Source organism: Peromyscus leucopus, chromosome 3 (assembly GCF_004664715.2).
Source record: "Peromyscus leucopus breed LL Stock chromosome 3, UCI_PerLeu_2.1, whole genome shotgun sequence".
Taxonomy (NCBI): Eukaryota; Metazoa; Chordata; class Mammalia; order Rodentia; family Cricetidae; genus Peromyscus; species Peromyscus leucopus.
In genome coordinates this window covers 149,606,079-149,633,560 of record NC_051065.1, presented here as the reverse complement: position 1 = coordinate 149,633,560, position 27,482 = coordinate 149,606,079, and the positions used below count along the sequence as shown (strand labels likewise).

At 51.3% G+C, this 27,482-nt stretch overlaps 1 protein-coding gene across 1 annotated transcript; it reads right to left on the bottom strand.

The window, feature by feature from the left end:
* Positions 1 to 1,597: 1,597 nt before the first annotated feature.
* Bid (BH3 interacting domain death agonist) lies at positions 1,598 to 24,864 on the bottom strand. The gene is made up of 6 exons (XM_028880432.2): positions 24,736 to 24,864; positions 9,950 to 10,013; positions 7,645 to 7,858; positions 6,132 to 6,271; positions 4,409 to 4,621; positions 1,598 to 2,867 (listed from the first exon to the last, which is right to left on the bottom strand). The coding sequence occupies exons 2-6, from the start codon at positions 9,959 to 9,961 to the stop codon at positions 2,856 to 2,858; spliced, it is 591 nt and encodes a 196-aa protein (XP_028736265.1). The 5' UTR covers positions 9,962 to 10,013; positions 24,736 to 24,864; the 3' UTR covers positions 1,598 to 2,855.
* Between the last annotated feature and the right edge of the window lie 2,618 nt (positions 24,865 to 27,482).

Here is a 27,482-nt window from a genome sequence, read left to right as displayed (position 1 = left end):
GCCACGTCCCAGGTTGCCAGGTAGGGCCTCCCCACCTCTTGTTTTTGCAAGGCCCCAGCCCCCGCCGCTTCAGCGTCGCTCAGGTCAGAACTGTCTCAGGGACGCTTGCAAGGCCTCGCTCGGCCCAAGTCGGAGCGCCCAGCTCAGGGGGTTCTTCTGCGTTCTCCTCTCAGAGGGTATCTTAGACACTGCTTCTGCAGCTGTTCTTTGTATCACAGAAGAACCTAGTTACTGGCCATACATACTCCTTCAGCAAACACTGACAGGAAAAGCGATGAATTTATCCATGTATGTGTGTGGATGCATGCCGCCGTGTGCATGTGGGAGGCAGAGGACACTTGTGAAGTCAGTTGGTTGTCTCCTTCTACCATGTGTCCTGGCATTTGGTGGAAGGCAGGCACCGTTACCCGTGGAGCTATCATGCCAGCGCCACATTTTGTCATTTTGAGATGACAGGTTGGTTTGTGGAGGCCTTCACCAAGGTGAGGTCTGAAAAGGTCTGTCTGGTCCCTGTGGACACGGCCATTTGTTGGCCAGCACAGAGGGAAAGAAAACATTTTTCTGGACCTGTATTGTCCCTGCTCTTGTAATCTCCTTCTTCCTTCAGATTAAAAGTGCCTCTCTCTCCTAACTCCTTGATTCAGCTGTTTGTTCCTGGGTCTAGTATCTTGTGGCCTCCCCTCCCCCTGAAGTCCTGGAATGGCAATTATTAACACAGCAGAGTCAGGCAGACACAGATGTTAATGTTTGCCCAGACTGCACGAAGGCCTGGCTTTGATCCCAGCACCACATAAACTGGGCATGGTATGCACACCTGTAATTCCAGCACTCAGGTGCAGGAAGGCAGGCCGTACTTGGCTAAGAGCTAAAGGCCAGCCTTTAATACATGAGATCCTATCTTTAAAAAAATAAAATTAGTATTGGGTGTGGTCGCGCACGCCTTTAATCCCAACACTTGGGGAGGCAGAGGTAGGCACTTCTCTCTGAGTTCGAGGCCAGCCTGGGCTACAGAGTTCCAGGACAGTCAAGGCTGTTATACAGAAGAACCGTGTCTCGAAGGGGAAAAAAAAATGGAAAGTAGCATAAGCACGTGACTCAGGCAGCAGCGTTTCCAGTCAGCTCTGACTGCTACTGTCCGACTTGCTCAACTCATTACTGTGAATTGTTCTGGCTCCTTTCCCTTCCTGTTGTCTACTTTGTGCCCAATCTATTCTTTATTTCTGGGAAAGTGACAAAATTCAAGTCTACAAACCGTGCTTTCAGTCAGAAGCAATGTCTTGGGGGGACACACCCTGGAGGTGACAATAAAATGGAATTTTATGATAACCGGTGACTCATCTTTTTGTTCAATCCTCTTGCCATTGGGGGTTACTTCAGACAGTTTTGTTTTGTAAGTCTAAGTATATGCATTCTTGGTTTGCCTCAGTTCTGAAAGCACGATCCTGGCATTCAAAGCCACATCTCAGTTCCCAGTGAGCAGAGCTAGTCAAGTCGCTGGAATAGAGCCAGGCTTAGGAACTGTGACCTCAAACACTTGCGTTTGTGCTGGACCTTCTGATGTACTAGATCATCTAGGAGATGTCGCTGTGCACTCATCTTTTAGAGAAGAAAGCCTTTTATTTTAAAGAAACAAGTTTCTATCACTTAAATCAATTCACATATTTTTAGAACAGAATGAAAAATAGTCCCTGAATTAAAATCATCTGTCACTTATACCCACACAAGGATCGTGTTACTAAAGAAAAATCCACCCATTTCCATGATCCACCAAGCCCTCATGGCGGGGATGAATTCAAGACTGGAACACTTAGTGGGGAGTGGAGGCCCACGCCTGCAATCCCAGCGTTAGGAAAGTTAGCAGAGCCACCCTGCCTTTGAGGATGGATGCACAGTCAGACCTTGTCTCTGAAATACAAAGCGAAGAGGAACATTTGGCTTTGATACTGGATGGAATCTTTCTAGAAGGCTGGCCCGGGGGAGAGGATGGCAATTTTGCTTTACAACCAAGAGAATCTATCGGCCGTGACCGACACCGGCTCTGTGAACCGACTGAGACGGTGGCCCGCTGCCCTGCGTGCACATGGTGACAGTGCTATGTTTGATGACAGGCTGTCAGACCTCTCCCCTACTCATCCGGTTGACTCTGGTACTTGAGTTGCTCCTTGTGCGATGTGTTCCCTGGCGAGAACCTGATGTGACAGCTGACCTCACACGGATGGGGTGTGGGCACAACTCAGTTGGTTCCCCCTGGGTTGGAAGCTTTAGGAAACAGTCCCTGAAACGCTGAGCCCTTGGGTATGGGTCGTGCGGGGAGGGCTGCTTAGCACTTCCCATGATTAGAGAACAGAATCGAAGTCTCAGACCTCGCTGCCTTTTACAAAGGAAGACTGTGGCCTTCTGAGCAGAGATGTCCCCACACTGGGTGGAATTCTCCCTCCTGGGCCAGGGCACCCCTCCTAACACTGTTCTGAAACAGAAGCCCGCCCGCATGGGCAAAACAACGTCCCAGAGCTGGCCTCTCATGAACAGTAACTTCACATTACAAATAAGTTTTTCTGCCTTACAACCTGCTTTTAAATTTAATTTCCAAGTAGGAACCCATACAGCTGATAAAATAAAGGTATATGGTGTGGATGCAGGAGCTGGCGTAAGCCCTTCAGATACGAGCAAGCTGGCATCTTCATTAGACTACCTCGATGTAGAAATCTTAAGTGAGTCACCAGCTCAAAACACTGTCCTGACAATAGAGACCTGTCCCCACACCGACATGTTTACATGGCTACGGTTCCTTCGGAAGCAGCTTCACCGTTCTTGCCGTATTGGGTTCCAGCCAGTCACGCTTCTGCAGGCGTCCTTCAGTCCATCCCCTAAGACAAGAGCAGCAGAGTCAGTTCATTCTAGGATTCAGGGCTCTAGAACACAAGCGCCGGGCTCTGGCCGTGGCTCAGCAAACTGCCTGCCTGACACGCAGAGACCCGGGCTTAATCCCCGGCACCGCAGACCCACGTGTGGTGGTGCATGCCTGTAGGCCCGCACTCAGGAAGCTGAGGCAGGGAGACTGTCTTGCATTCCATGCCATCTTGGATTAGAGTGTGGACTCTGCCTTCCCCCAATAAACAAACAACCTCCTCCCCCAAAAGGGAATCCTGGGTAGTGTTTCTGACATGTTCTAAAACTAAACATTCACAAATATTATTACAGGTTAGATCTATCCCATCTAGCTTCCACTTGGGCTTAGCTTGGTGTAAGCACTCTTCCTGAGCATGCGCAAGGCCCTGGAATTATCCCAGCACCACCAAAATCAGAACTCATGGCTGCCCTGGCAATGGCATGTCCTCAGGTCACTGGAGAGCTTAGATGGCCTTCCTCACGTTCATTTATTATCCCTATTAGTTTCTCTCCATCATCCTCGGGAAGCACACTTTTAAAGAATTTACATTATGGGCCGGTGGGATGGGATGGCTCAGTGGGTGAAGGGGTACACTGCCAAGCCCGATGACCTGAGTTCAATTCCTGGGATCCACACAGTGGAGGAGAGAGCCGTGCTCACAGCTGTCTTCTGACTGAGTGAGCTGAGTCTGGATTGCCAGCACCCCTGTGAACACCAGACCCGGAGGCTGGAGGGAGGGATCGGTGCTTAAGAGCTCGGGCTGCACTTGCAGAGGACCCCAGCTTGATTCCCAGCACCCACGTGGCTCTAACTCCAGTCCCAGAGGATCCAACACCCTCTTCTGGCCTCTGCAGGCGTCAGGCACACACGTGGCACAGGGCACCAATGCATATAAACCAAAAACAAGTGGAGGCGTTCGTCTGTAACCCAGGGCCGGGAAGGGAGGGGGTGGCGGGGTGGGGGAGCGGGGGTGGGAGCCCAGGGCTCGCTGGCCAGCTAGCTTAGCCTAAATGACAAGCCTCAGCTTCACTGAGACCCCAACTCAAAAAGACAGAAACAAGATAAAAGAAGACACCCGATAATGACCTCTGGCTTCCACGGGCACCCCCATACACGCTCACACTCATGCACACACACACACACACACACCACACACACACACACACACACACACACACACACACACACACACCTATGCTTAGGTCTGTGACAGTACAGAGTAGCTCAAGAGAGCTGAGCCCTTGCCGTCATCCCTGCCACTCCATGTCCCCCACCCTGCTTGGATCCCAACGCCTTTGCCTCTTAGCTGAACATAGTCAGTCTTCGGTCAGTCAGAAGGGGGAGGGGGAGGGGGGAAGGGGGAGGGAGGAGGAGGGGGAGAGGGAGGGGGAAGGGGGAGGGGGGGGCTTCAGCAGAAGGCTCTGCTGGGTTCAGAACAGTCCAGAGAATAGGGTAGGCAAGCAGGCAGGGACCACGGGACTCCCCGAGAAGCCAGGGGCCGGTGTCACTGGTCCTTACATTTCTAACCAAGTTCCTCACATAGGCGAATAAATTCTGGTTAATAAAGTTCACTGTCGTGCGGAAGACATCAGGGAGCAAGGACGGCGCATGACTGGCCACGTTTCTGGCCAACAGCAAGGTCATTATCAGCATGGCCTTTTCATTCTCCATGTCTCTAGGGAAGGCCGTCTTCACCTCGTCAAGGGCTTTGGCCAGGCAGTTCCTTCTGTCCTGCACAGGAAAGAAGACAGTTTACTGATGTCCTTCCTTTCAGACGGGGGCGGTCACTAAATGGCTCAGAGTGTTGGGCAGAGGGAATGGGGAGAATTCGGTGCCCCCAGGCCGTGGGGAGGGGCATGGGCACGGAGCAGTGCGTGTTCACTGAGCAGCCTGTGCACACCACGGAGTTGCTCCCGACAGTCAGATTCTTACAGACTGGCTGTTCAGGAGGATGGCCGAGGCTCATCTTACCGGTGTGCTTAGCTTTAGGGGCTACATGTTATCTCTCCTTCATGAGGGAAAGGCAGACACTAGACCACAAGACCTGAGGAGATGGCTTAGAGGTTAAGAGCACTGGCTGCTCTTCCACAGGTCCTGAGTTCAATTCCCAGCACCCACATGGCAGCTCATAACTATTGCAACTCCAATTTCAGGGGAATCTGACCCCTGTGGTGATTATTTTGTTTGCACGCTAACAAATAAAATTTGTCTGAAGATCAGAGGACAGAGCCAACCACTAGATAAAACAGAGGCCAGGCAATGGTGGCACACACCTTTAATCCTAGCACTCAGGAGGCAGAGAATCCATCTGGATCTCTGAGTTCAAAGCCACACGACATTAATCCATTTAAAAAGAGCCAGGCAGTGGCTTTAATCCTGACACACCTTTAATCCCAGCATTAGAGAAGCTGAAACAGGAAGTGATATGGCTGGGCAGAGAAAGGAATCTAAGGCAGGAGGAGACAGGAGTCCGACGCCCTTTCGGCTGAGGACTCAGGGGCATTAGTCTGAGGATTCGTGGAGACAGGATCTTCACTTTCGGCTGAGGAGTTGGCGAGGTGAGAAGTGGCTGGGACTTGTTTCCTCTGATCTTTCAGCATTTCCCCCAATATCTCCCTCCGGGTTTTTATTATAAGACCAATTAGGATTTGTGCAACAGACACCTTCACACCAACGCACGTAAGATCAACTTAAGTTATTTTTTCAAAAAAGAAGAGAATCCCCCTCCTCCACCCCTTGCAGAGGCAGGTATTTCAAAGCCTGGGGTTTGGTATTCTCTCCTTGGGGAAGGACACAGTGCCGAGGAACAGGCTTGAGTACTAAGCAGGAGGAGTCTTGTCGGTTCCCATGTGCTGATTGTGGCCACAAAGCCAGGCAGAGGCGTACGTCACACTGCCACTCTGGGAAGACGACTTCGAGGCCTCCCCTGCCTGGCGTCTTCATCTGACTCTCCAAAGCGAAGACCGAGTCTTCTGTAATCAGGCATTTTGATCTTCTTTCTGGAGGCTTCCCCCTAAGTTCTGGATTCTGACTTAAGGGATCCTACATCTCAACTGACTACCATGCTGTGGCAGTCAAGGACAGAACTCACTTCCTGAGAGACTCTGGCTCTGCAAAGGAGACTGTCCCCACACTTCCCCAGCGTCCCAAGACTTCCCCAGCGTCCCCACACTTCCCCAGCGTCCCCACACTTCCCCAGCGCCCTAGAGGAGGAGCTGGGGGGCTGCAGTCACATACTTACTTCCTCCGAGAGGCTGGCGTTCCTGAACTGTGCCGCCAGCTGTCTCACGAGCGTGGGCTGGATGCTGTGGTCCATCTCATCGCCTACGTGGGCGAGACGCCTGGCAATGTTCTGGATGATTTCCTCCTGACTTTCAGAATCTGAACATTCAGGCAGCAGATAGAAACAAGATTCAGCGATGGTCCTGGCCCACAGCTTCCTGCCACTTCCCACCAGCCGTGGGCCCTGAGCCCGGGGAAGGCCCGAAGAGCAGAAGCTGGCTGCAGAAGCAGGTCTGTCCCAGATTAACTACTTGCTGCTGCCGGGAAAAGGCCCAGAGCTGCGGCATCCCGGGATGCACCGCTGAGATGAGCCTGGGACCAGCCTGGGACTAGGGAAGGGGCTGAGTCATCAGTGGCATCTGAGTCCCCGCTCGGCTACACGCTGCCTGGAGACCACACATCCTTTACCTCCTCACAGGGCAGCAGTGGGGTGTCCCAGCCCCCTAACTCTGTAAACGCCCGGGGTACTGTGTCTGCGCACTGTTAACTGGGACTGTCCTGCCCTGCTCCTCCACTGCCTGGTCCTACTGTGCGGCGGTCTCTATCCAGTCTGCTCCCTTTCTTTTTCTGGCACTTACTATGCGCTTTTATCTATTTCTATTGTCTGACACAGCGGCTAAAACATAAGCCTCTGAAAACCTGCAATTCTGTTTAGATTAATTTATTTATGGGTACGAGTGTTTTATGTCTGTGTACCAATTTCGTGCCTGGTATCCACGGAGGTCAGAAGAGGGCGTTGGGTGCCCCAGAATCTAGAGTTGTGAGCCACACTGTGCATGAAGGAACTGAACCTGGGTCCTCTACGAGAGTAACACATGCTCTTAATCACAAGCCCTCTCTCCAGCTCCTAAAAAACTAATTTTAAAATCTTCTGGTTTACTGTCAGATACCCAACACTCAGAGCAATGCATGAGTGGCATATAGCTGGTGCCCAGCAGGTAATTTCGTGAATGAATGAATGAATGAATGAATGAGTGAATGAATGAATGAATCACAAACTTGTACGTAGCTCCTAAAAAGTGCTCAGTAAATATCACTGTAGTTTTTGGTTGAACCCCTCTGGTTTCCTGACAAGCTCCCTCCCTCCCTCAGGCAGCTGTCCAACTGTGACTTGTTATTACTTTAAGAGAGAACCAGAGCACAGAAGTATTCTGACCCTGGTTTCCAGATAAGGACACTGAGGCACAGCAGAGGGAAATGAGTAGCCTCAGATCAAACTGCTCGTCCTTCAGGAGCAGGACTCAGCCGAGCTGTCCCTGAACCATGCGGTCTCACTCCCCGCTGAACCTGTATCACTCTGGCCACATCTAGACTTGGTCTTTCCCTGACCTGAGCCCTGGGCTCTGTTTAATGTCTCTCTGTTTTGGTGCTGTTTTCAGCAGGGTTAGAGACTGAGCCCCAAAGTCCCCTGTAACCTTTGGGGGGACAGTGAAGCCTAGATGTGGGGTGAAGGGGACAAGGCCGGGGCCTACCTGGCTCTATTCTTCCCTGGTAGAAGGAACGGCTGGCCCGGCTGCCATCGGTCTGCAGCTCGTCCTCGAAGTCTGCATCCAGGTAAACTTCCACAGGCAGTTCCTGACTCAGTGCCTCCAGTTCTTGGTGGAAATTATACTTCGAGCTTTGGAGAAAGCCAAACACCAGCAGGTCTGTGATGTGCGCAGCCTCCAGGCCTGAGCCGTTGCTGACCTAAGGTGAAAATGGAGTCAGGAAAGCTCAAAGAAGCCTGGGTCAGGGCACAGGCAGGCCTGAGGCTCACTGCCTGTAAGAGCCAGCAACTCTGAGGATCCAAATGCTCCAGTAAGAGGCCTAGGGGTGGAGGCATTTTCTGCAGTACCCTCTGTGGCAGAATAGTATTTAAGGCGTGTTACTTTTGTTTATATTGCATTTGTTTAACTCTGTGTTACTGTGCCTGTCTAAAACACCTGAGGGTCTAATAAAGAGGTGAACGGCCAATAGTGAGGCAGGAGAGTATAAATAGAGGGAGAAATCTGGGAGGAAAAAAAAGAGCCAGAGAAGGAGGAAGACTCCAGGGGCCAGCCACCCAGCTACACAGCAAGCCACGGAGTAAGAGTAAGATTTACAGAAGTAAGAGAATGGGAAAAGTCCAGAGGCAATAGGTAGACAGGATAATTTAAAGTTAAGGAAAGCTGACAAGAAACAAGCCAAGCTAAGGCTGGACATTTATAAGTGAGAATAAACCTCCGAGTGATTTATTTGGGAGTTGGGTGGCAGGCCTCTCCAAAGAGTAAAAAACAACCAACAACAACTCTCCCCAACTACCGAAACCTGCAGACACCAAGGAGGCCTTCTGTGACTACCTCCCACAGAAGGCCTCCTGAAACCACCCCGCTGGGGAAGCAGCTTCAAGGGTAAGGCCTGCACACTGTCTCAGGGGAGCCAGGCAATGTCATCGTTTCAGTTCCGTCCTTCTTTACACACAGAGCTGAGTCTGATGGCACTGGCTCTGTTCCCAGCGACAAGCACTTCTCCATCATTCCCTTCACGAGCCCAGGATGGTCTTGGCAGGCAGAGGATGCTCGATAAACTCTAGGGAGTTCTGACGCGGGTCGGTCAGACTCTGCCTCTGCCCTGGTCTACTGCAGGAGCAGGTGTGCATAATCAGAGCCCCAGAGCTGGCAGGGAGGGCCTTGCTCACGGCCTCTCTGCTCTTCACTGCAGATCTGCAGTGTGTCCAAAGCAACACCTGGGAAGCAGCACTGGGAGGAGCACTGGGGAGGAGCACTGGGGAGGAACACCGGGGAGGAGCACTGGAGGAGCACCGGGGAGGAGCACCGGGGAGGAGCACCGGGGAGGAGCACCGGGGAGGAGCACTAGGAAACAGCACTGGGGAGGAGCACCGGGGAGGAGCACTAGGAAACAGCACTGGGGAGGAGCACGGGGGGAGCACCGGGGAGGAGCACTGGGGAGGATCACCGGGGAGGAGCACTGGGGAGGATCACCGGGGAGGAGCACTAGGAAACAGCACTGGGGAGGAGCACCGGAGGAGCAGTCAGAAGCAGCACTGGGGAGGGGCACCCAGACAGCAATGCCTGTACCATGAGTCCCTATAGTACAAGAAAGTTTAGAAATGAAATTGCGTCACTTAATGGCCCTCAACTGTGCACTTAATAGATGTAATAAATGCTAACTTGATGTTACTTTACCATACAAAGCTGGATAAAAAAATTCAGAAAGTCAAAAATATCTACAATAAAATATAAGTTCTGATGGGGGGGTGGGATCAAATGCCAAGATGAAGAGAAAATGTCAACATTTCACCGTGGCCTCAACCCTGTGGGCACTGGGCAAGCTACCTAAGTTCCTGGCAGGGGAGGAACCTCATCCAGCCCTGCCCCCGGGGCGGGGAGGAGGCCCACAGGAGAGAGGCACTCTCTAAGGGCCCTGCAGGACAGCGGAGGACACCAGCCTTGCAGCAGACTGTGGCTGACTGGAAGGGGAGACATCAGGAGACCCAGAGACCACTACTGCCCACGGCCAGCAGTCAGCCCCTCACTGGGGCAAGCGAGAGCCCAGGTCTCTTCCGTTCATACAACTGGTCTGTGTTGCCCTGCCAAGTCTACCAGGCTGACGGTCACGCCATTCCCTCCTTCGGGAAGAACATTCCCCGCCCCACACCAAACCCGTCGGGTGCCAAGGGAGACCAACTCTGTTGGCTATTTGAGGTGGATCTCTGCAGACCTGTCAAGTGAGGGGTCAGGCTGCACCATGAACGGGAACACCCAGGAAGAACAAAATGGAAAGATGCCAGAATCTAACCTGAGAGTCCATGGCTCAAGCCGTGCAGCTCCAAGCCCTGCAGCCTCGCGAGTCCAGGGAACACCTGAAAGAAGACATCAGATGTGTAGGTGGCTGTTCCCTGAAGCAATGACCCTGTGGCCCTTCAGGATGCAGGACGCCCCCCTCCCTGCAGCTGAGGCCATACCCACCCAACACCACTGGCTCTCAGCCTGGGTTCCTTTTTTGCTCTCCACACAGAACCAGAGCAGCAACCCAGTCAGTCAGGTCTGCAGTCTTCCTCCTTACAGCCTCAGTTGGTGCTTCACTGGGCACCCCCAGGCCAGTTCTCCAAATTTTGCTACTCACACTGGTTAGGCCAACCAGCACATCCCACACAAATTCCCATAGTTAGTCCTCACACTAGTTAGTCAGGTTCCCAGCTAGTCACATTCACCTGCGAGACGGCAGAGCATCTACATTACAGGATCAGGGCCTGCCAGGAGCACCTGCCCATTTCCCTTCCACCCACACAATGAAGCCCAGCAGACAGCGTGTATTCTGACTTCATGGGAAGAAAACAGTTTGGAGGGTCATTCTGAGCTCGGCAAGACAGCTTGGCTGGCAAAATGTGTCTGTCACTCAAGTTTTCTGACCCACCACACACTGACTGGACCAAAGCCACTGAAAACTGAATTTAAGAAGTATGTCCAGCCGGGCAGTGCAGGTGTGGGAGCATCCTGAATCCTAATGGGGCCCCACAGGCCCCGCTTCAGGGAACAGCCACCTACACCATCTATGGCACACGCCTTTAACCCCAGCACTTGGGAGGCAGAGGCAGGCAGATCTCTGAGTCTGTGAGCGAGTTCCAGGACAGCCAGAGCTACACAGAGAAACCCTGCCTTAAAACAACAAACAAACAAACAAAAACCAAAAAGAAAAGACATATGTCCAGACAAGCGGCTTTGTCCGGTGTGGAGGCTCTTATGACGAGGCGTTCTGAGGTGTTCCACAGTTTTATCACCTTCATTATCAGGTTAAAATGCAAATCTGGGTGAAGATTCTGACCAGCAAGACCATTACCCTAGAGGTGGAGCCCATTGACACCACAGAAAATGTGAAGGCCAAGGTCCAGGATAAGGAGGCACCTCCCACCCGCAACCAGCAGAGGCCCATCTTTGCAGGCAAGCAGCGGGCAGATGACCATACTTTTTGATCCAGAAAGAGTCAAGGCTGCACCTGGTCCTCCACCTGAGGGTGGCTGCTACTTCGTCAGCCTGCATTTCCGGTGGGCACTGATGACATCACTCTACACTAAAGCCATCTGACCTATTTAAGCTTAGAAATTATAAGTTTCAGTAATAGCCATGTGTGCTGGCGTATGCCTTTAATCCAAGCATTTGGAACAAAGGCAGGCAGATTCCCCGAGTTCGAGACAGGATTATACAGAGAAACCTGTTTCAAAAAAAACAAACAAACAAAAACAAAACAAAACAAAAAAACCATACACACACACACACAAAGTTCCAGTGATAGCTGAACCTCTGTTTAGAATGTTAACAAAGGATGTCCATGCACTGTATACACTGTTATCGATAATGCAAATAGTATGGCTGCTATGGAAAGTAGTGTGGAGGTTCCTCAAAAAGCTAAACCCAGGAGCAGGCCGGAATATGCTTGCCAGCAAACCAGCTGACCTGAGTTCCAGCCCGGAATGATGTGAAAGGTCGAAGGAGAACCGACTCCAGGTTCCCCTGACCTCCCGCACCGTGTACCCTGCCCCCACAACACACATACAAAAACAGACAGAAAGAATATTTAAAAAGCCACCTTGTTCCACAGTTCCCATCACCTCCTGAAGCATTAGACACGGGTGTGAAAGCGAGGGCAAGACCTCACGGGGGTCTTGGCCCTCAGTCACGGCCATAGCAGAGGCCACCTCCTCCAGACGCCACCAGGTGGAGTCTGGGGCAGGAGAGCTGCGTTTCTGGGACAGCCAGGTCACCAGTGAGATGAACAGACACCCCCTCACTCTCCTGGGGGCCCAAGAGTTTCTCTTGCACCATGGAAGCCAAAGGTGAAGTAGCTGAGCACTCTGAACCTCACAAAAGCCCCCCTCCCACATGTCCGAAGTGCAGACACAGGCCACACCAGGCGGGAAGACGGCCCGGCACGTGAGTGTAGTTACACACAGAGCTGGGTGTCCTTGTGTCCCACGTGTGCCCCCTGCTGAAGTTTATCGTCACACCCCACTGTAAGCACCCACTCGTTCATTCACCAAGTGTCCAAGGTGCAGAGACCACAAAGCAGAACACAGAATGCCCCCAAGACAAGAGCGAGAGAGGAAAAAGCCACCCAGATTTAGGGCTGATGAACGCCCAAGAAACAGCCAGAAAAGCATAATGAGTTTCCCATCTTTTTAAAAAAATTCTTTAATTTTATGTGCATTGGTATTTTGCCATGGGTGTCGGGTGCCCTGGAACTGGAGCTACAGACAGTTGTGAGCTGCCATGTGGGTGCTGGGAATTGAACCTGGGTCCTCTGGAAGAGCAGCCAGTGCTTTCTAGCCTTGAGTTTTCCATCTTTTTAAATGAACAAATGTTAAATATTTAACTCATTACTTAACAGGAACAAACAAAAACAAACAAACCACACCACAGTGCCATCTTAAAACTGCCCAAGGGTTAAAGATGCAGCTCCGTCGTGGACTGCGCATCTCACATGGAAGAAGCCCTCAGGAAGTAGAGCAGGTGATGATCAGAAGTTCAAGGTTGGGGGCTGGAGAGATGGCTCAGCGGTTAAGAACACCAACTGCTCTTCCAGAGGACCAGGGTTCAATTCCCAGCACCCACATGGCAGCTCACAACTGTCTGTAAATCCAAGATGTGACATCCTCACACAGACATATATGTAAGCAAAACACCAGTGCATATAAAATAAATAATTAAAAAAAAAAGTTCAAGGTCGTCCTCTACTACACTTAGGCTGGGCCACATGAGACCTTGTCTCCATAAAAATAAACAAATAAATGAATAAAAATCATTCAAGAGTCGAAGAAGCAGACGATGGCAACTAGAAGAATTTGTAACCGCCTGCAAGCCTGCCAGGAGCTGGAAGGCGAGCGCTGCCTTCCCCGGGGTGAAGTTCCTGTGCTGGTCTGTGGAAAATGCCTGCATTAATATCTGCGGTCCACAGAGCAGCACTACCCTAAAGGGGATGACGGTTAAAAGACCCAAGATTCAGCACTGCCCAGCACGTCCGAGGCCCTGGGCTAGACCCTCAACAACCTGAAAACAAAGTATGCCTCCTCGAGGGGCTGGTTGGAGACTGGAGAGATGGTTGGGCGGTTAGGAGTGCTTCTTGCTCTTCCAGAGGACCCAAGTGCGGTTCTCAGAACCCATGCCAGGTGGTTCCTAACCACCTGTAACTCCAGCTCCAGAGGGATCTGATGTCTGAATGAGCCTCTGTGGGCAATCCACACATGCATGCACACACACACACACACACACACACACACACACACACACACACACACACTAAAGGGGGCTGGAGAGATGGCTCAGATGCCCCACCAGAGGACCCAGGTTCAGTTCCCAGCACTCATTTCTCCAGCCCGCTCTTCTTTTTCTTTTTACAGGACAAATGGTCAAACTGAGATTTTCTAGGGTTACCCAACACAGCTTTAGGTGTAAAGAGCCTGAAAAGGCTGGGAACAAAGCCTGATGGTAGAACACCGGCCAACATGAGCAAGGCCCTGAGAATTCCATCCACAGCATGCAAAATATAAGTGAGTAGACAAATAAAGTTGTTTTTTCCAAATCTAGGGTCTAATATTAGAAAACAATAAACACCAAGCGTTGTCAGAAACGCGAGGAAGCCGGACAGCCGATTAAAACAGGAACTCATGCACCCTAGAAGAGACTTGGTTATCCATTAATGACACCACCCTGACGGTTTCATAAGCAGCGGGTTTATGTTCTGCTCCCCGGCCCCCCGTCCCCACTGCTGTCTAAAAGCCAATCAACATGCAGCAGCAAAAGTTACTTCCTGTAAGAGCTCACAGGTGAGCACGATAGGGTGGCAGGTACCGTAGCATGTGTGGAGGTCAGGGCCCAATTCTGCCGGGTCAGTAATCTTTTTATACCTCTACATAAGCTCCAAGGAGCAAACTGCAGGGCACCAGGCCTGCCGGGCAAATGTCTTTACGCACTGGGACATGACTTTTAGGTCCAGGAAATCCCAGAGAGTGGACACCTTTTCAAAGAACCAGTGAGGCCCAACTGACTCCCTAAGCCTGGTGCGGTGGTGTGGACTTACAGTCCCAGGGACGGGGAGGCTGAGGCGGGGGCTCATTTGAGCTCCAGGGTTAGCCCAGCATGGGGAACACAGCAGGGCAAACAGGGACACCCCTGGAACTATCCCATTAAATAAGAAAACACAGCAAATGATCAAACGATGTTATATATATGCATGAAGTCATCTTTTTTTTTTTTTTTTTTTTTGAGATAGAATCTTGCTGTGTAGCCTTGGCTAGCCTGGAACTGGCTACCTAGACCAATCTAGCCTCAAACTTACAGAGATCCTCCTCCCTCTGCCTCCTGAGTGCTGGGATTAAAGGTGTACACCACCATGCCTGGCTATAAATAAATAAAATAAAAATACATACAGTGTTTAAAATTTTTTCGGGCGCCAGATGTGGTGGTGCACACCTTTAATCCCAGCACTGGGGAGGCAGAGGGAGGAGGACTCTGTGAGTGTGAGGCCAGCCTGGGCTACACAGCAAGTTCTAGACCAGCCAAAGCAACATAGAGAGACCCCATCTCAGACAATGCAAGCAGAAGTGTTGTTATTGTTGTTTGCTTCAGGGCAGTCAGAGTTACACAGTAAGAGCCGGCTTTAAAAAGGAAATAAAGTAAGTTTTCGGGGAGTAGGAAGGTGTCTCAAGTGTGAGAATCTGAGTTCGGATGCCCAGAATCCACCTAAACGCTGGGTGGGTGTGGCAGCCTGCCAACAGTTCCAGCCTCTGAAGGCAGAGACAGGAGTCTCTCCTACAAGGTCAGGGCTCACTTGAAAAAACTTACCTAGCCAGGCGGTGGTGGCGCATGCTTTTAATCCCAGCACTCGGGAGGCAGAGGCAAGCTCTGTGAGTTCGAAGCCAGCCTGGTCTACAAACTGAGTTCCAGGAAAGGCACAAAGCTACACAGAGAAACACTATCTTGAAAAACAATTATATATATAAAAATAAAATAAGGCTGCCTAGAATGCACAAGGCCCTGGGTTCAATCCCAGTACCACGGTTCACCGTGGGAGTTTGGGCGGGGGGGAGGATGTGCTTTACTTTCTATTGTAATAAAACACGTGACCAAAAAACAACTTGGGGATGAAAGTACATATTTCAGTTTACAACTCTCAGGTCACGCCCCATCACTGAGGGAAGTCAGGGCAGGAGCTCAAGGCACGAGCCCATGGAGGAGTGCTGCTTACTGATAGGCTCTGCCAGCTTTCGTACCGCACTCAGGACCACCTGCCTGGGAGTGGCACTGGCCACAGTAGCTGCACCCTCCCACATCAATCAGGAATCAGGAAAATGCCCCTTAGGCTTCCCTACAAGCCAATCTGATGGAGGCATTTTCTCAACTGAGGCTCTTTCTTCCCATGACTCTAGCTTGTGTCAAGTTTACAAAACACACACACACACACACACACACACACACACACACACACACACACACACACACACACACAGAGGGGGGTCAAGAGGGGAGGGGGAGAGACCCAAACTCATAGGTCCAGATAACAAATGCTGTTCTTCCCACTGGACACAAAACTGAGTTCAACTGAGCTCAAGAGACTGAGAACCTCAAGAGAAAACAGTCCGTCAACAGGTGCTTTCTCAACAGAGAACAGATGTGCCACCCTTCACATGATGAACAAATGTTAAGATCATTAAACTGAATCCTTGCTGTGCCAACAAGGAGACCACTTCATCTGTCATGTACCAGTCACAGACCAAGACAAAATCCAAAATGGAAGACAGGGGTGCCAGACACACTGGTCAGCAAGTTCCACTCCTGCCTCTACTTCCCAGGTACCGGGCTGTCCCGCAGGTGCTGTGGGGCTGTCACGCCGGTGCCGTGGTGCCCAGTGCTCTCGATATTTCAAGCCTGGCTGCACGCTGGAATCTACTGGCATGCCCCTGAACATACTGACCTGACATACATCACCCAAGGAATCCACTAAAAAAGCTACCAGAACTAATTCTCTAGGAACGCAAGGCAGCAGAGAAGAGAGCACCGTTGGGCTGTTTTTCTATACACCACTGATAATCCAAAGTACAATTAAATGACTGTTATGGCACCAAGAAACAGAAAATACTAAGACCTGGGCTGCACAGTAGAAGACATCTCCCAAGAGCCTGAGATCGATCCCAGTGCTGTGAAAAAAAAAAAAATACACACATACAAAACATTTAAAATAGGAATAAATTTAATACAAGTGTCAGGCCTGGACACTAAATGAAAACTATAAAGACTGTTGAGAGGAAAAAAAATGAAAGGCAAGCACCTGTCACCGGTGGGAAGACACTCCCCACACGATCTGCAGATTCAGTACAGTTCCTATAAAAAACGCCGGCTGGCATTTTCTGCAGAAGTGACAAGCAGTTCCTAAATTCATAAGGGAATGCAGAGGACATTTTTCAAAAACAGCCGATCTTGAAAAGGAGCAAAGCAGACAGACTTTTACTTCCTGATTTCACAACTTACTATGACACCAGAGAGTCATGGCAGTGTGGCCTGGTTGACAACCCCACGATCACCTATCATCGATGGTTCCTCAACTGCTGACCGTGGAGCCACCGCCAGGGGAAAGAACAGGGTTTTAATCAACGACCCTGGAACAACCAACTCTGCCTAAGCAAAGGCATGAATCCGCACCTCCACCTGATGGCATACAAAAGATCTCAAAACGATGCCAGGAGGGCTGCAGAGAGAGGTCAGCAATGAAGAGAACTGGCTGCTGCTCCTGAGGACCTGGGTTTGATTCCCAGTGCCCATATGGTGGCTCACAATTGTCTTCAACACCAGTTCCAGGGGATCTGACTCCTGGCCTCGACAGGCACCAGACATCCATGTGATACACAGACAGGCATGTAGAGGAAACAGACACATAAAAGTAAATAAATTTGAAAAAAAAATAGATGATAGAGGTCTTTCCTATCAGACAAACATTGGCCATGGACATACTGTCCAGACTCAGGAAGACAGGAAAACTTCGGGGTGCTGTGGTAGCATTAGCAAGCATAGGACACACCGGGTCAGAGCATCCAGAGGATCTACTTCCGGAGACAAACCCAGGTCACTCTGACAAAGTTGTTATGAGTCACCTAAGAGGAAGTGAGCCCAACTGTCAGTGAGCAGACAGGGTCAAATGATACACAAACAAGAGTGCAGCTGTCCCACCATGCGTTGGCATGAGCCGGCTTCTCTGGCATCCTGGCACACTCCCTTAGCAGCCTGTCTTGATGAAAGCCAAGTTCAGAAGAGCTGAAATGATGCGGGGTGTTGGAGGTACCAGGAGATGACTTGAAGCTACACAGAAAGGTTCATTAAAGGTTAACAAATTATTTTACTTTTATTTTGTGTCTATGGTGTTTGGCCTGCATGTATCTCTGTGCCTGGTACTCATGGAGGCCAGCAGAGGATGTCAGATCCCCTGGAACTGGAGTTACGAAGGGTGATGAGCCACCATGTGGGTGCCAGGAATCACCCACCAGTCCTCTGGAAGAGCTGCCAGTGATCTTAACCACTGAACCATCATCTCTCCAGCCCGAATAATAGTTTTTTTGTTTTTGTTTTTTTAAAAGACAGTCTCACTATGTAGCTCTGGCTGTCCTCAAATTTACTATGTAGACCAGGCTAGCCTTCAATAGAGATCAACCTGCCTCTGCCTCCTAAGCTGTGCATTACCACACCTGGCTTCAAAAGACAAATTCTTTTTTTTTTTAAATATTTATTTATAATATATGTCTGAATGAGGGTGTCAGATCCTCTGGAAGTGGAGTTACAGACAGCTGTGAGCTGCCATGTGGTACTGGGAATTGAACCTGGTTCCTCTGGAAGAGCAGTCAATGCTCTTAACCTCTGAGCCATCTCTCCAGCCCGACAAATTCTTAAAAGAAAAGAGAGAGAGAGGAAAAAAAAAAAAAAGATAGGCCTAAGTGTAAGAGCTAGCCTGTAACACTTCAAAGAGCACACTGGGGACCAGAGAGCTGGCTCAGCAGTTAAGAGTACTGGCTACTCTTCCAGAAGACCTGGGCTTGATTCACAGTATCTGAAGAGTGGTCCACAACTGAAACTCCAGTCTCAGGGGATACAATGACCTCTTCTGGCCTCTGAAGTCACCAGATGCACCACACAGATGGTGCACAGACATACATGCAGTCAAAACATCCACACACGTAATTTTTAAAATAAAATTTAAAAATTAAAAAGAGAACATGGGAGAAAAAAAATCTCAATTCTCTTGTACTAAGCAATACCTAAGACACAGCCCAGAGGCAAGTAACAAAAGAGAAAATTCTATAAATTAGTCTTCAAAATTGGAACCTTCTATGATCCAAAAGATACTACTGAGAAGATAAAAAGTATAAGAAGATAGCGTGTAATCTCAACCCTCGGGCAGCCGAAACTGGAGGATTGTCTTAAGTTTGAGGACAGCCTGACCTGCACGGTAGTTTCAAAGCCAACTTAGCAAGAATATGGAAGTGGCCGGCAAGATGACTCAGCAGCTAGAGACATAAGTACCAAGCCTGTCGACCTGAATTTAACCGCGAGGACTCGCATAATGGAAGGACTTTTCAGGAAATTGTCACCTGATTTCCATATGCATGCTCCGGTGTGTCCCATAACAAAATGATTACGTGAAACAGAAAAGGACATGGGCCTGAGAGACGGCTCAACTGTTAACAGCACTGGCTGCTCTTCAGAGGACCTGGGTTTGATTCCCAGAACCCACACGGCAGCTCACAATGATCTGCTACCTCAGTTCCAGGGGATCTGACACCCTCGCCTGGCCTCCCTGGGCACCAGCATGAAAGTGGTGTGGGCGAACACCCATATACATAGACTGGGATGCATCTCAGCTAGTGGAATGCTTGTCCAGCATGGACCTCAGGTCGGCCTGGAACTTCATATGCAGGCAAAAATGGCCTTAACTTCTGATCCTCCTGCCTCCACTGCCCAAGTGCTGGGATTACAGATGTAAACCATTGTGCCTGGTTTATGGCACTGAACTAACTACTCTGATATCTTTAGGCCCTTATCTGGGCTTTCTGAGACAAGTTTAGCTGCTCTGGAACTTGTTCTCAGCCTTCCGCCTTGGGCCCCCGAGTGCTGGCATTACAGACACCAGCCACCACACCAGCAATACAATGGCTTTAGAACAAGAGCACAGCTCAGTGGCAGAGCCGCTGCTTAGCGGGCGAAAGACTGCATTTAACCATTAGCACTGCCACGGGAAAAAAAGTAAATATAGCTGAAGGGTGGCATGAGAGAGGCCCGTGTACCCCGGAACCTGGGCTGTCCCATCACCTGTGGGGTGTCATGAGAGAGGACCCGTGTACCCCATAACCTGGGCTGTCCCATCACCTGTGGGGCATCCCGTCCATGAGAGAGGGCCCGTGTACCCCGGAACCTGGGCTGTCCCATCACCTGTGGGGTGTCATGAGAGAGGCCCGTGTACCCCGGAACCTGGGCTGTCCCATCACCTGTGGGGTGTCATGAGAGCCCGTGTACCCCGTAACCTGGGCTGTCCCATCACTTGTGGCTCCACCAGGCCCTCAGAAGTTGGCCATCCTGGATGCCTGAAGCCTCTGAGCCAGCCCCCTGCTTCCCTCCCTGCCCAGGACCTGGGCTTCTGAAAGATCTCAGCACTGGGCGGGGCAAGATGGCTAGAAAGGGAGTCAGATGTCCCACGGGTGAGCCGGCAGGGGGGCAGACAGATGTCCCAGAGGCCACTCTGCAGTGTCTGCATGCCTTTGCCCTCTGCCTTCTGCTCACCCCCCCCCCCCAGGCTTTGAGCTTAGTCCTGGAGGGAATGGGGTGCCTAGCCCAGCAGAGAATACAATGGAGAGATGACTGGACGCTTGTACTACACTCAAGGGCCAGAGCTGGCCGTTGGCCTGCCCTGGGTAACAGCACTTTCCTGTCTCCCACACCACAGCGGAAAGCGACCTTTTCCTCGTCTGTTAAGGGGACAAAGCAGGATGGATGACAGGTAGGACACCAGCACCACCGCCCTGCCTAATGAGAAATGCTCCTGGGGACATGCTCCCCACGGTCAGCCCAGGAAGGACCGTGGAGTGTGGTCTCCCTGTGTCTAGAGATATTCATGGAAGAACAAGGCCATGTCTTGGCCAGAGACTTGCCTAGCCTTATCTGGAACTCAAGGGAAGTTAGGTCTATGGTATAAGAGAGGATGGCAAGATGCCAGACTGAGGAGGCGTGGTGGGCTCTGGAGGCCTCTTCCAGATGACGTCACCTAGCCCCAACCCACCTTTCCAAGACTGATAAGGAAAAGCCTGTTGGAAAGTTCCCACAGAAGTCCAGGCAAAGGCTTTCCAGGTCCTCACGTAGAGCAGGGCTGCTTTGGTGAGTTCCAGGATCTCTAGGTACCCAGCATGGCAGTGGTCCCTTTGTCCCCATGGGGGTTCACACACCCCTTGGAAGGCTACGTCTGTTCTGAGGACACACAAGGTGGGCTAAGGTAACATAGTGTACTTAGGCGTACGAAATGCCTTTTTAACTTGTAATCTTTTTCAACTTATGGTAGGTTTATTGGGAAGAGCCCCATTATAGGAGAAACATGTATGTATGCACTAGTTATGAAAACGAGACCAAATATAGACACGAGACACAGGATCATTACTGCTGGCTCGGGTAGAAGCCGGCAGCCAACAGCTCCTGATCAGACAAACTGGACTCTCCCAATCTCCCTCACCTGAACTCCCAAGATCAGCCAGCACCCACCCAGGCTTCGGCTCGATTCTTTTACTGCCTCTGAAGGAAGGTTTAGCGCATGGGTGGTGGCACATGTCTGTCATCCCAGCACTAGGGGAGACGGAAGCTGGAGAATCAGGAGTTTGAGGTCATCCTCAGCCACACAGTGGGAAACCAAACTGGGATACATGAGACCCTGTCTCCGGAAACGAAAACCAAACAAAGAAGGTTCATCACTGAAGGAGACCACCCTAGTCTAAGGCAGCACAGACCTGCCTCAGTCATTGCCGGGGCCATCTTGGTGGGAACAGACTCACTATAGGCCAGGAGATGCTTCCAGGTCAGAGAAAACAAGCAGGAAGTTTTGCAAGAAGTTTTGCAAAAAGGCACTTAACACCGTGAGCTGGGGTGTGTCCCAAGACACACAGACGGGCAACCCCCCTACATCTGGCTGCTGCTTCACTTCCACCAAGCCCAGTCCTGGGCCAGGGCTGCCGCCAGGGCTCTCCACACCCTTCCAGGCACAACGCCAAGAAAGCACATGGCCTCTTCTTTTTTTTCAAGACAGGGTTTCTCTGTGGGGCCTGCCCTGGATCTCGATCTGTAGACCAGGCTGGCCTCGAACTCACAGAGATCCACCTGCCTCTGTCTCCCGAGTGCTGGGATTAAAGGCGTGGACCACCACCACCACCACCACCACCCAACCCCCCCTTTCTTGATTGTTTGTTTGATTTTTGGTTCTTCCTTTCTTGACTGCTTTCTTTTTTGCAGCAGGCATGTCCATGAGGACAAGCACCCATAAAGCCAGCTAAGAACTCAATTTTCAAGATGGCAGCACCTCTAGAAATGATTGCTTTTCAGCTCATTCAGACAGATACGATTACCCTTTGGTCTGAAATAACCCTCCCGTTTGGACCAGTGAAAACAAGGAGATGAGTAAGAGAGGAAGAACGCCGAACTGTGGGCAGGGAAATTGTGGCTATCCGCCAGGATGGCTCTTGGGGGAAGCCCCACCGTAGAAGCTCCCAGCACTCAAGTTCCAGCTTCTCCATTCATACAACTGGCTGCCCTGTCCCCTCTAGCAACAGTAGGAAGAGGAGACTACAGGAAGGGGCATGGATGTCTGACTCGGTGGCAGAGTGCACATCTGGCACATACAGACCAGGCCTGGGTTCGTCCCGAGTACTGAAAAACAAACAAGTCTAAGGCCGTTCTCTGTTCCTTACCCCCCGCCCCCAGGTCTGCCAGTCCCATGGATACACCTCCTCCCTTGGGAAGAGCAGCTTGGCCAGGGAAAGCCCCCGCCCAGTGCAATGAGAACTGCGTGTTCTGAATCTGATTTTGAGACCCTGGGCAAATGAATTAGCCTCTCTCTGCCCAGTTTACCTATCTGAAGAAAGGAATCTAGTCTCTAATTACTGTAATAAGAAATGAGCTAATTAATATAAATGGTACACATTATAGTCCCAGGACTTAGGAGGCTGAGGCAGGAAGTACTCTTTTTGGTTTGCTTGTTTGTTTTTTGAGGCAGGGTTTCTCTGTCTAGCCCTGGCTGGAGCTCAGAGATACACCTGCCTCTGCCTCCTGAGTGCTGGGATTAAAAGTGTGCGCCACCACTGTCCAGCAAGAAAGTACTTTTGAGTTGGAAACTAGTCTGGGCAGCCTACTGCCTTAAAAAAATAAATTTGTAGCCGGGTGTTGGTGGCACGTGCCTTTAATCCCAGCACTTGGAAGGCAAAGGCAGGCGGGTCTCTAGTTGAGTTCAAGCTCTAGGACCAGCCAAAGCTATACAGAGACTCCCTGTCTTGAAAAACCAGAAAGTGCCCTCATGTGCTTACCAGGCACAGAAAGCTCTGTGTGGTATTTGATCACTGCCACCCTCCACCCTGAGGCTTCAATTTAGCTGTCTCCTTCAGGCCTGTGACTATGGGGAAGGATATATGTGGCTTCTGAGGGTGCCCAGCCAGGCAGAGTGGCCAGAACCGAAACACTAGCTGCCCTCCGCGGCCACAGCCTGGCAAATGGTGGCCAGAGATGCAGCCACAGAACAAATGTCCAATGACCACAGACCCACAGCAGGAGTTTCTTACAGACTGCCAGTCTCAAGCTCACATCCAGGGAACCACCAGATTCACTGTATCCCTGATGACAATGGCTGTGTGGCCTTCCACAGCCTAGAGGTAGGTCCCCCATCCTCAACCTCTCACTAGAGAGGAAAGGGGGCAGCTAGAACAGCATGCACCGCCCTTCAAAAGGTCTAAAAGGCTGGGTCCAGGCACCCAGCACTGTTGAACCCTAGGGTAGGCTATTCTTACAAGCAAATAAGAGGAACCAGGTGACCTCAAGCTGTGAACATCACCTCCCCTTCCCCAGCATCCTCTGCAAACTGCCCTAATCGCCCCCTTTTCAGGTACACCCTCAACTCGTCCACCTCGGATCTACCCAAATCTCTTCAGAACAGAGTGCATGCCACATCGGGGCAGCTCTCTGCATTGGCCATCACCAAAGCCGGTACCCAACACTACAGACCACAGCAGCAGGAGCTAGCTAGCACCTTGTTCCTCAGGAACCTGCACTCAGTGGGTGAGATGCCTGCTAACTTGAGCTGTGACAAGCCAACCCCAACACCATTCCTTTCCTAGGCGAGAGGGCCCAGAGAGGCGAGGACACACACAATTCCTGCCTACCTACACACAATTCTCCCTACCTACAAAACTTTGCAAGAGCTCAGCCCTCTCAAGGGTTGAAGCCTCTGGAACTCGGGAACCCTCAAAGCTGACTGCCAGGGTTTGTCCAGGACAGCGCTGCCCAAGGTCTCAGGGGAGCACTCAGGACTTTGAAGTGTCATGGCTGGGTGGAGATGGAATGTGGAAAATCCACATCATTCTTGCGGTTCCCCCGCAACTCCCTTCCATAGTTAGGTCACCCTCGATCTGGTCTCAAGGCAGTCTTCCAGGAAGGGCAAGCAAGCCTGGCCTGGCACCAAGCAGTAGCCTGGGAAAGTCGGGGTTGGGTCCTCAGTCTGCTCTTCATTACCCGCTTATCAGATGAGGGCCAATCTCATTCCTACAATCGATGACACCTGGCCTTTCAGTCCAACTACTCACAACAGTTCCACCCTGACCCATCCCTGGTGCACATTCATTTGCTGAGGATATAAATGAATGAATGAGTGCGTGAATGAGTGAATCCTTGGGGGCCCAGCCACTTGGTGGCTGAAGGCTGCATATTTCTTCTAGAATCCTATAAGGTTATTTGGCCAACCATTCAACAAACTTTTTAAAAACACCAGCAGCCAGTCTCAACCCATATTTTCAAACCGCTTCAGGTACTGGAGACGCGGCAGGGGGCGGCCACATTCCCAGTTTAGGCGCCCACAGATGGAGGGAAGGTGCCCTTCCCTGGAGTCCAAGGTCTGTGCTCGGGTTGGGGTTCAGAGTCTGTCGCGGGGCCCACTTGCGGGCTGTACGCCGTCCCTCGCTCATCTTGGTGGGTGGCCACGGCAGAGCGCTCGCCCGAGCCTGCCGGTCTACGGGCCCGTCTTCCCCTCGCCGCGCGCACCTGCCCAGTGGAGCGCGCCCGCGGGGTCCCGGGTGCACCAGGAGGCCTGCCGCGCAAGCAGACCAGGGCCAAGCGCGCGTCCCGGGCCCTCCCGTGCCTGGCCCACAGCTGCGCGGTGGCACCCGGCGGCCGGCGCCCCCACCCCGCCTCCACCAAGGCGCAAGCGCCCCGCCACCGCGAAGGACCGAACGGATACCAGACTGAGCTCGGCGCCGAGCCCCGCAGGGGAACGCAGGGCGAAGGCGCGCCCGGGAGGGTGGGCGGACTCACCAGGCAGACGCCGCGGCGCGGGAACGGCCGCGTACACGCCGAGGCTGGGCTCGCCGGCCGACTGATACTTTAATGCGCGCAGCGCGCCGCACGCCACCTTCCTCTTCTCGTGCCCGCGGGGGTGGCGGCCTAGCCCCGCCCCTCATGTGCAGCCACGCCCCTCGTGCAGCCACGCCCTCCGGATGCTCCGCCCTCTGCCTGGCCGCAGCCCGCGGAAACCTGAGGTTCCCACCCTTCGCTGCGGGGGACAGGAAGGAAGGTTCACCCTGAGTCCGCGCGCGCCCCCTAGTCCCCAAAGCCCGGGCCCCCTGCCTTCATGAGGATGGGTGTCATACCTGATCCTGGCCTCTCGCACAAGGCGGTCATAGGAAAAATAGCATGGTTGTGACACTCAGACCAGTGGCCCTGTCAGAATCGGCCCCATCAGAGATGATGGGCGAGCGATTCCTAATGTTTCTCATAGGCAGCCGCTTTCAGACCCCATAAACTGTTTTGGGGGGTGGGCTTGTTTCCTCAGTCATGGAAGGGGCCAGCAAGGATGAAAATGTGAAAAGAGTCAGGTGGATAGCAGATCATGCTAGCTAGTCCCCATGTCCGGAGATGCCCCAGTGCTATGCTTAAGTGCCGGCCATTACCCCCAAAGGACACGTGACATTGGCAGAAGAGAAAGAGAAACAAAGTGAATTTCTGGGAAGTATGGGGAAGTAAACAGGACCAAGAGTATTGCTGTTTTTGAGCAGAGAAACTGAACCTGAGAAGACAAAGGAGGTGAGCACCGAAACTCACATGGTTACATTAGCATAATACAGGGCAGAGATTTTTTTTTAATTTTTTATTTATTTATTTATTTTATTTTTGGAGAGAGGGTTTCTCTGTGCAGCTTTGGAGCCTGTCCTGGAACTCGCTTTGTAGACCAGACTGGCCTCGAACTCACAGAGATCCGCCTGCCTCTGCCTCCAAGTGGTGCTGGGATTAAATGGGCACAAGCCACCGCTGCCCAGCTACAGGGATGTTCTTTTGTGTGTGTGTAAATGTTTGCTTGTGCATGTGAGTGCCAATTCGAGAGCGTGCGTGTGTGTGTGTGTGTGTGTGTGTGTGTGTGTGTGTGAGAGAGAGAGAGAGAGAGAGAGAGAGAGAGAGAGAGAGAGAGAGGAGGCCAGAGATCCATGTCTTCCTCAATCACTCAGTGCCTTATTTTTTTGAAACGCCATCTCTCTCTCTGAACACAGAGCTCACTGGCTTCTCTAGGCCAGCTAGCCAGTGAGCTCAGGAATCTGCCATCCTGCGTCTCCGATGATGGGATTGTAGGTATACACAGCATCCTACTTTTTACATGGATGTTAGAGAAATTTTGAACAGAAGCATCTTCATTAAAATAAATATATTTCCTCCAGAGGGGACTGGTGTGAACAGTGAGGACTGGTGTGAACAAGGGGGAGTTTCTCACCTGGATATTTGAGATCACAGAACAATTACTTCAGTGGTCCCAGCTCCATACTTTCTATGGCAGAAAGGAATAGGGATGGGCTGGAGTGGGAGAGAGGAAAGGCTCTGTGCTGTCTGGCACACACTCTCCACTCAGCCAGCAGAACCTGGCTCACACAAGCTAAGTGTTCTTTGTCCCTAAATATGTCTAGATCACACAGACCCAATCATAGTCTAGAAGTTGTTTGCAGGATCTGGATGCATATCCTTGCTTGGAGGAGTTTAAATTCTAACAAATTCCTGTAACTAGGAAGCCTTCCAACCTTAGCACCACTCAGCTCTCACTCCCACCACTTCAGATCACTGACTTTTTAGGGTAGGGGGAGAGTATTTAAGAGGTTGCTATGTGGCCAAAGCTAGCCTAGAACGATGACCTTCTGGTTGCCAAACTTTGTTCGATGGATTGTATATCTCTCTGCCCTCTGATACGGAACTCTAAAAGCAGTTTCTCTTTCTTTGGTGACTCAGAGCACCAGTACAAATAGGACCTTCTCATTTATGGCTCAGGTAATGCTATTGCGTGAGTCTATATTCATTATGTAATAAAAAACAAAGCCTAAGTACACATCCATAAGTGTGTGTTCCCCTGGATATGGCCGTGTCTTAGTCACTTTTCTGTTGCCAGGACAAAACAGTATGACCAAGACACCGTACAAAAGAAAGCATTTAATTTGGGGTTCACGGTTCCAGAGGGTTAGCGTCTATGACCATCATGGTGGGGAGCGTGACAACAGGCAGGCATGGCGCTGGAGCTGGAGCTGAGAGCTTGCATCCTTGTCTGCAAGTAGGAAGCAGAGAGAAAAAGCTAACTGGGCTTGGTGTAGGCTTTTGAAACCTTTAAGCTCACCCTCAGTGACATGCCTTCTCCAACAAGGTCACACCTCCTAATCCTTCCCAAAAGGTTCTACCAGCTGGGGACCAGACATTCAAACTTATGGGTACCAGTCTTAGTCACTGTTCTAATTGCTGTGAAAAGACACTGTCTTAATCTGGCTTAATATTGCTACAATGAAACACCATGACCCAAAGCAAGCTGGGAGGAAAAGGTTTATTTGGCTTATGCTTTCACATCTGTAGTCTAGCACTAAAGGAAGTTAGGACAGAAACTCAAACAGGGCAGGAATGTGGAGACAGGAGCTGATGCAGAAGCCATGGAGAGGTGCTGCTTACTGGCTCGATCATCATGGCTTGCTCAGCCTGCTTTCTTACAGAACCCAGGATCACCGGCCCAGAGAGAGCACTACCCACAATGGGCTGGATCC

Bases quoted from the DNA above. Each gene is read 5' to 3' on its own strand.
- Bid (XM_028880432.2), bottom strand. The intron at 6,272-7,644 runs GTAGGCCCCGGC...CTGAATGTTCAG, and splicing joins CCAGGGAAGAATAGAGCCAG to ATTCTGAAAGTCAGGAGGAA. The intron at 4,622-6,131 runs GTAAGTATGTGA...TTTCCTGTGCAG, and splicing joins ACGCCAGCCTCTCGGAGGAA to GACAGAAGGAACTGCCTGGC.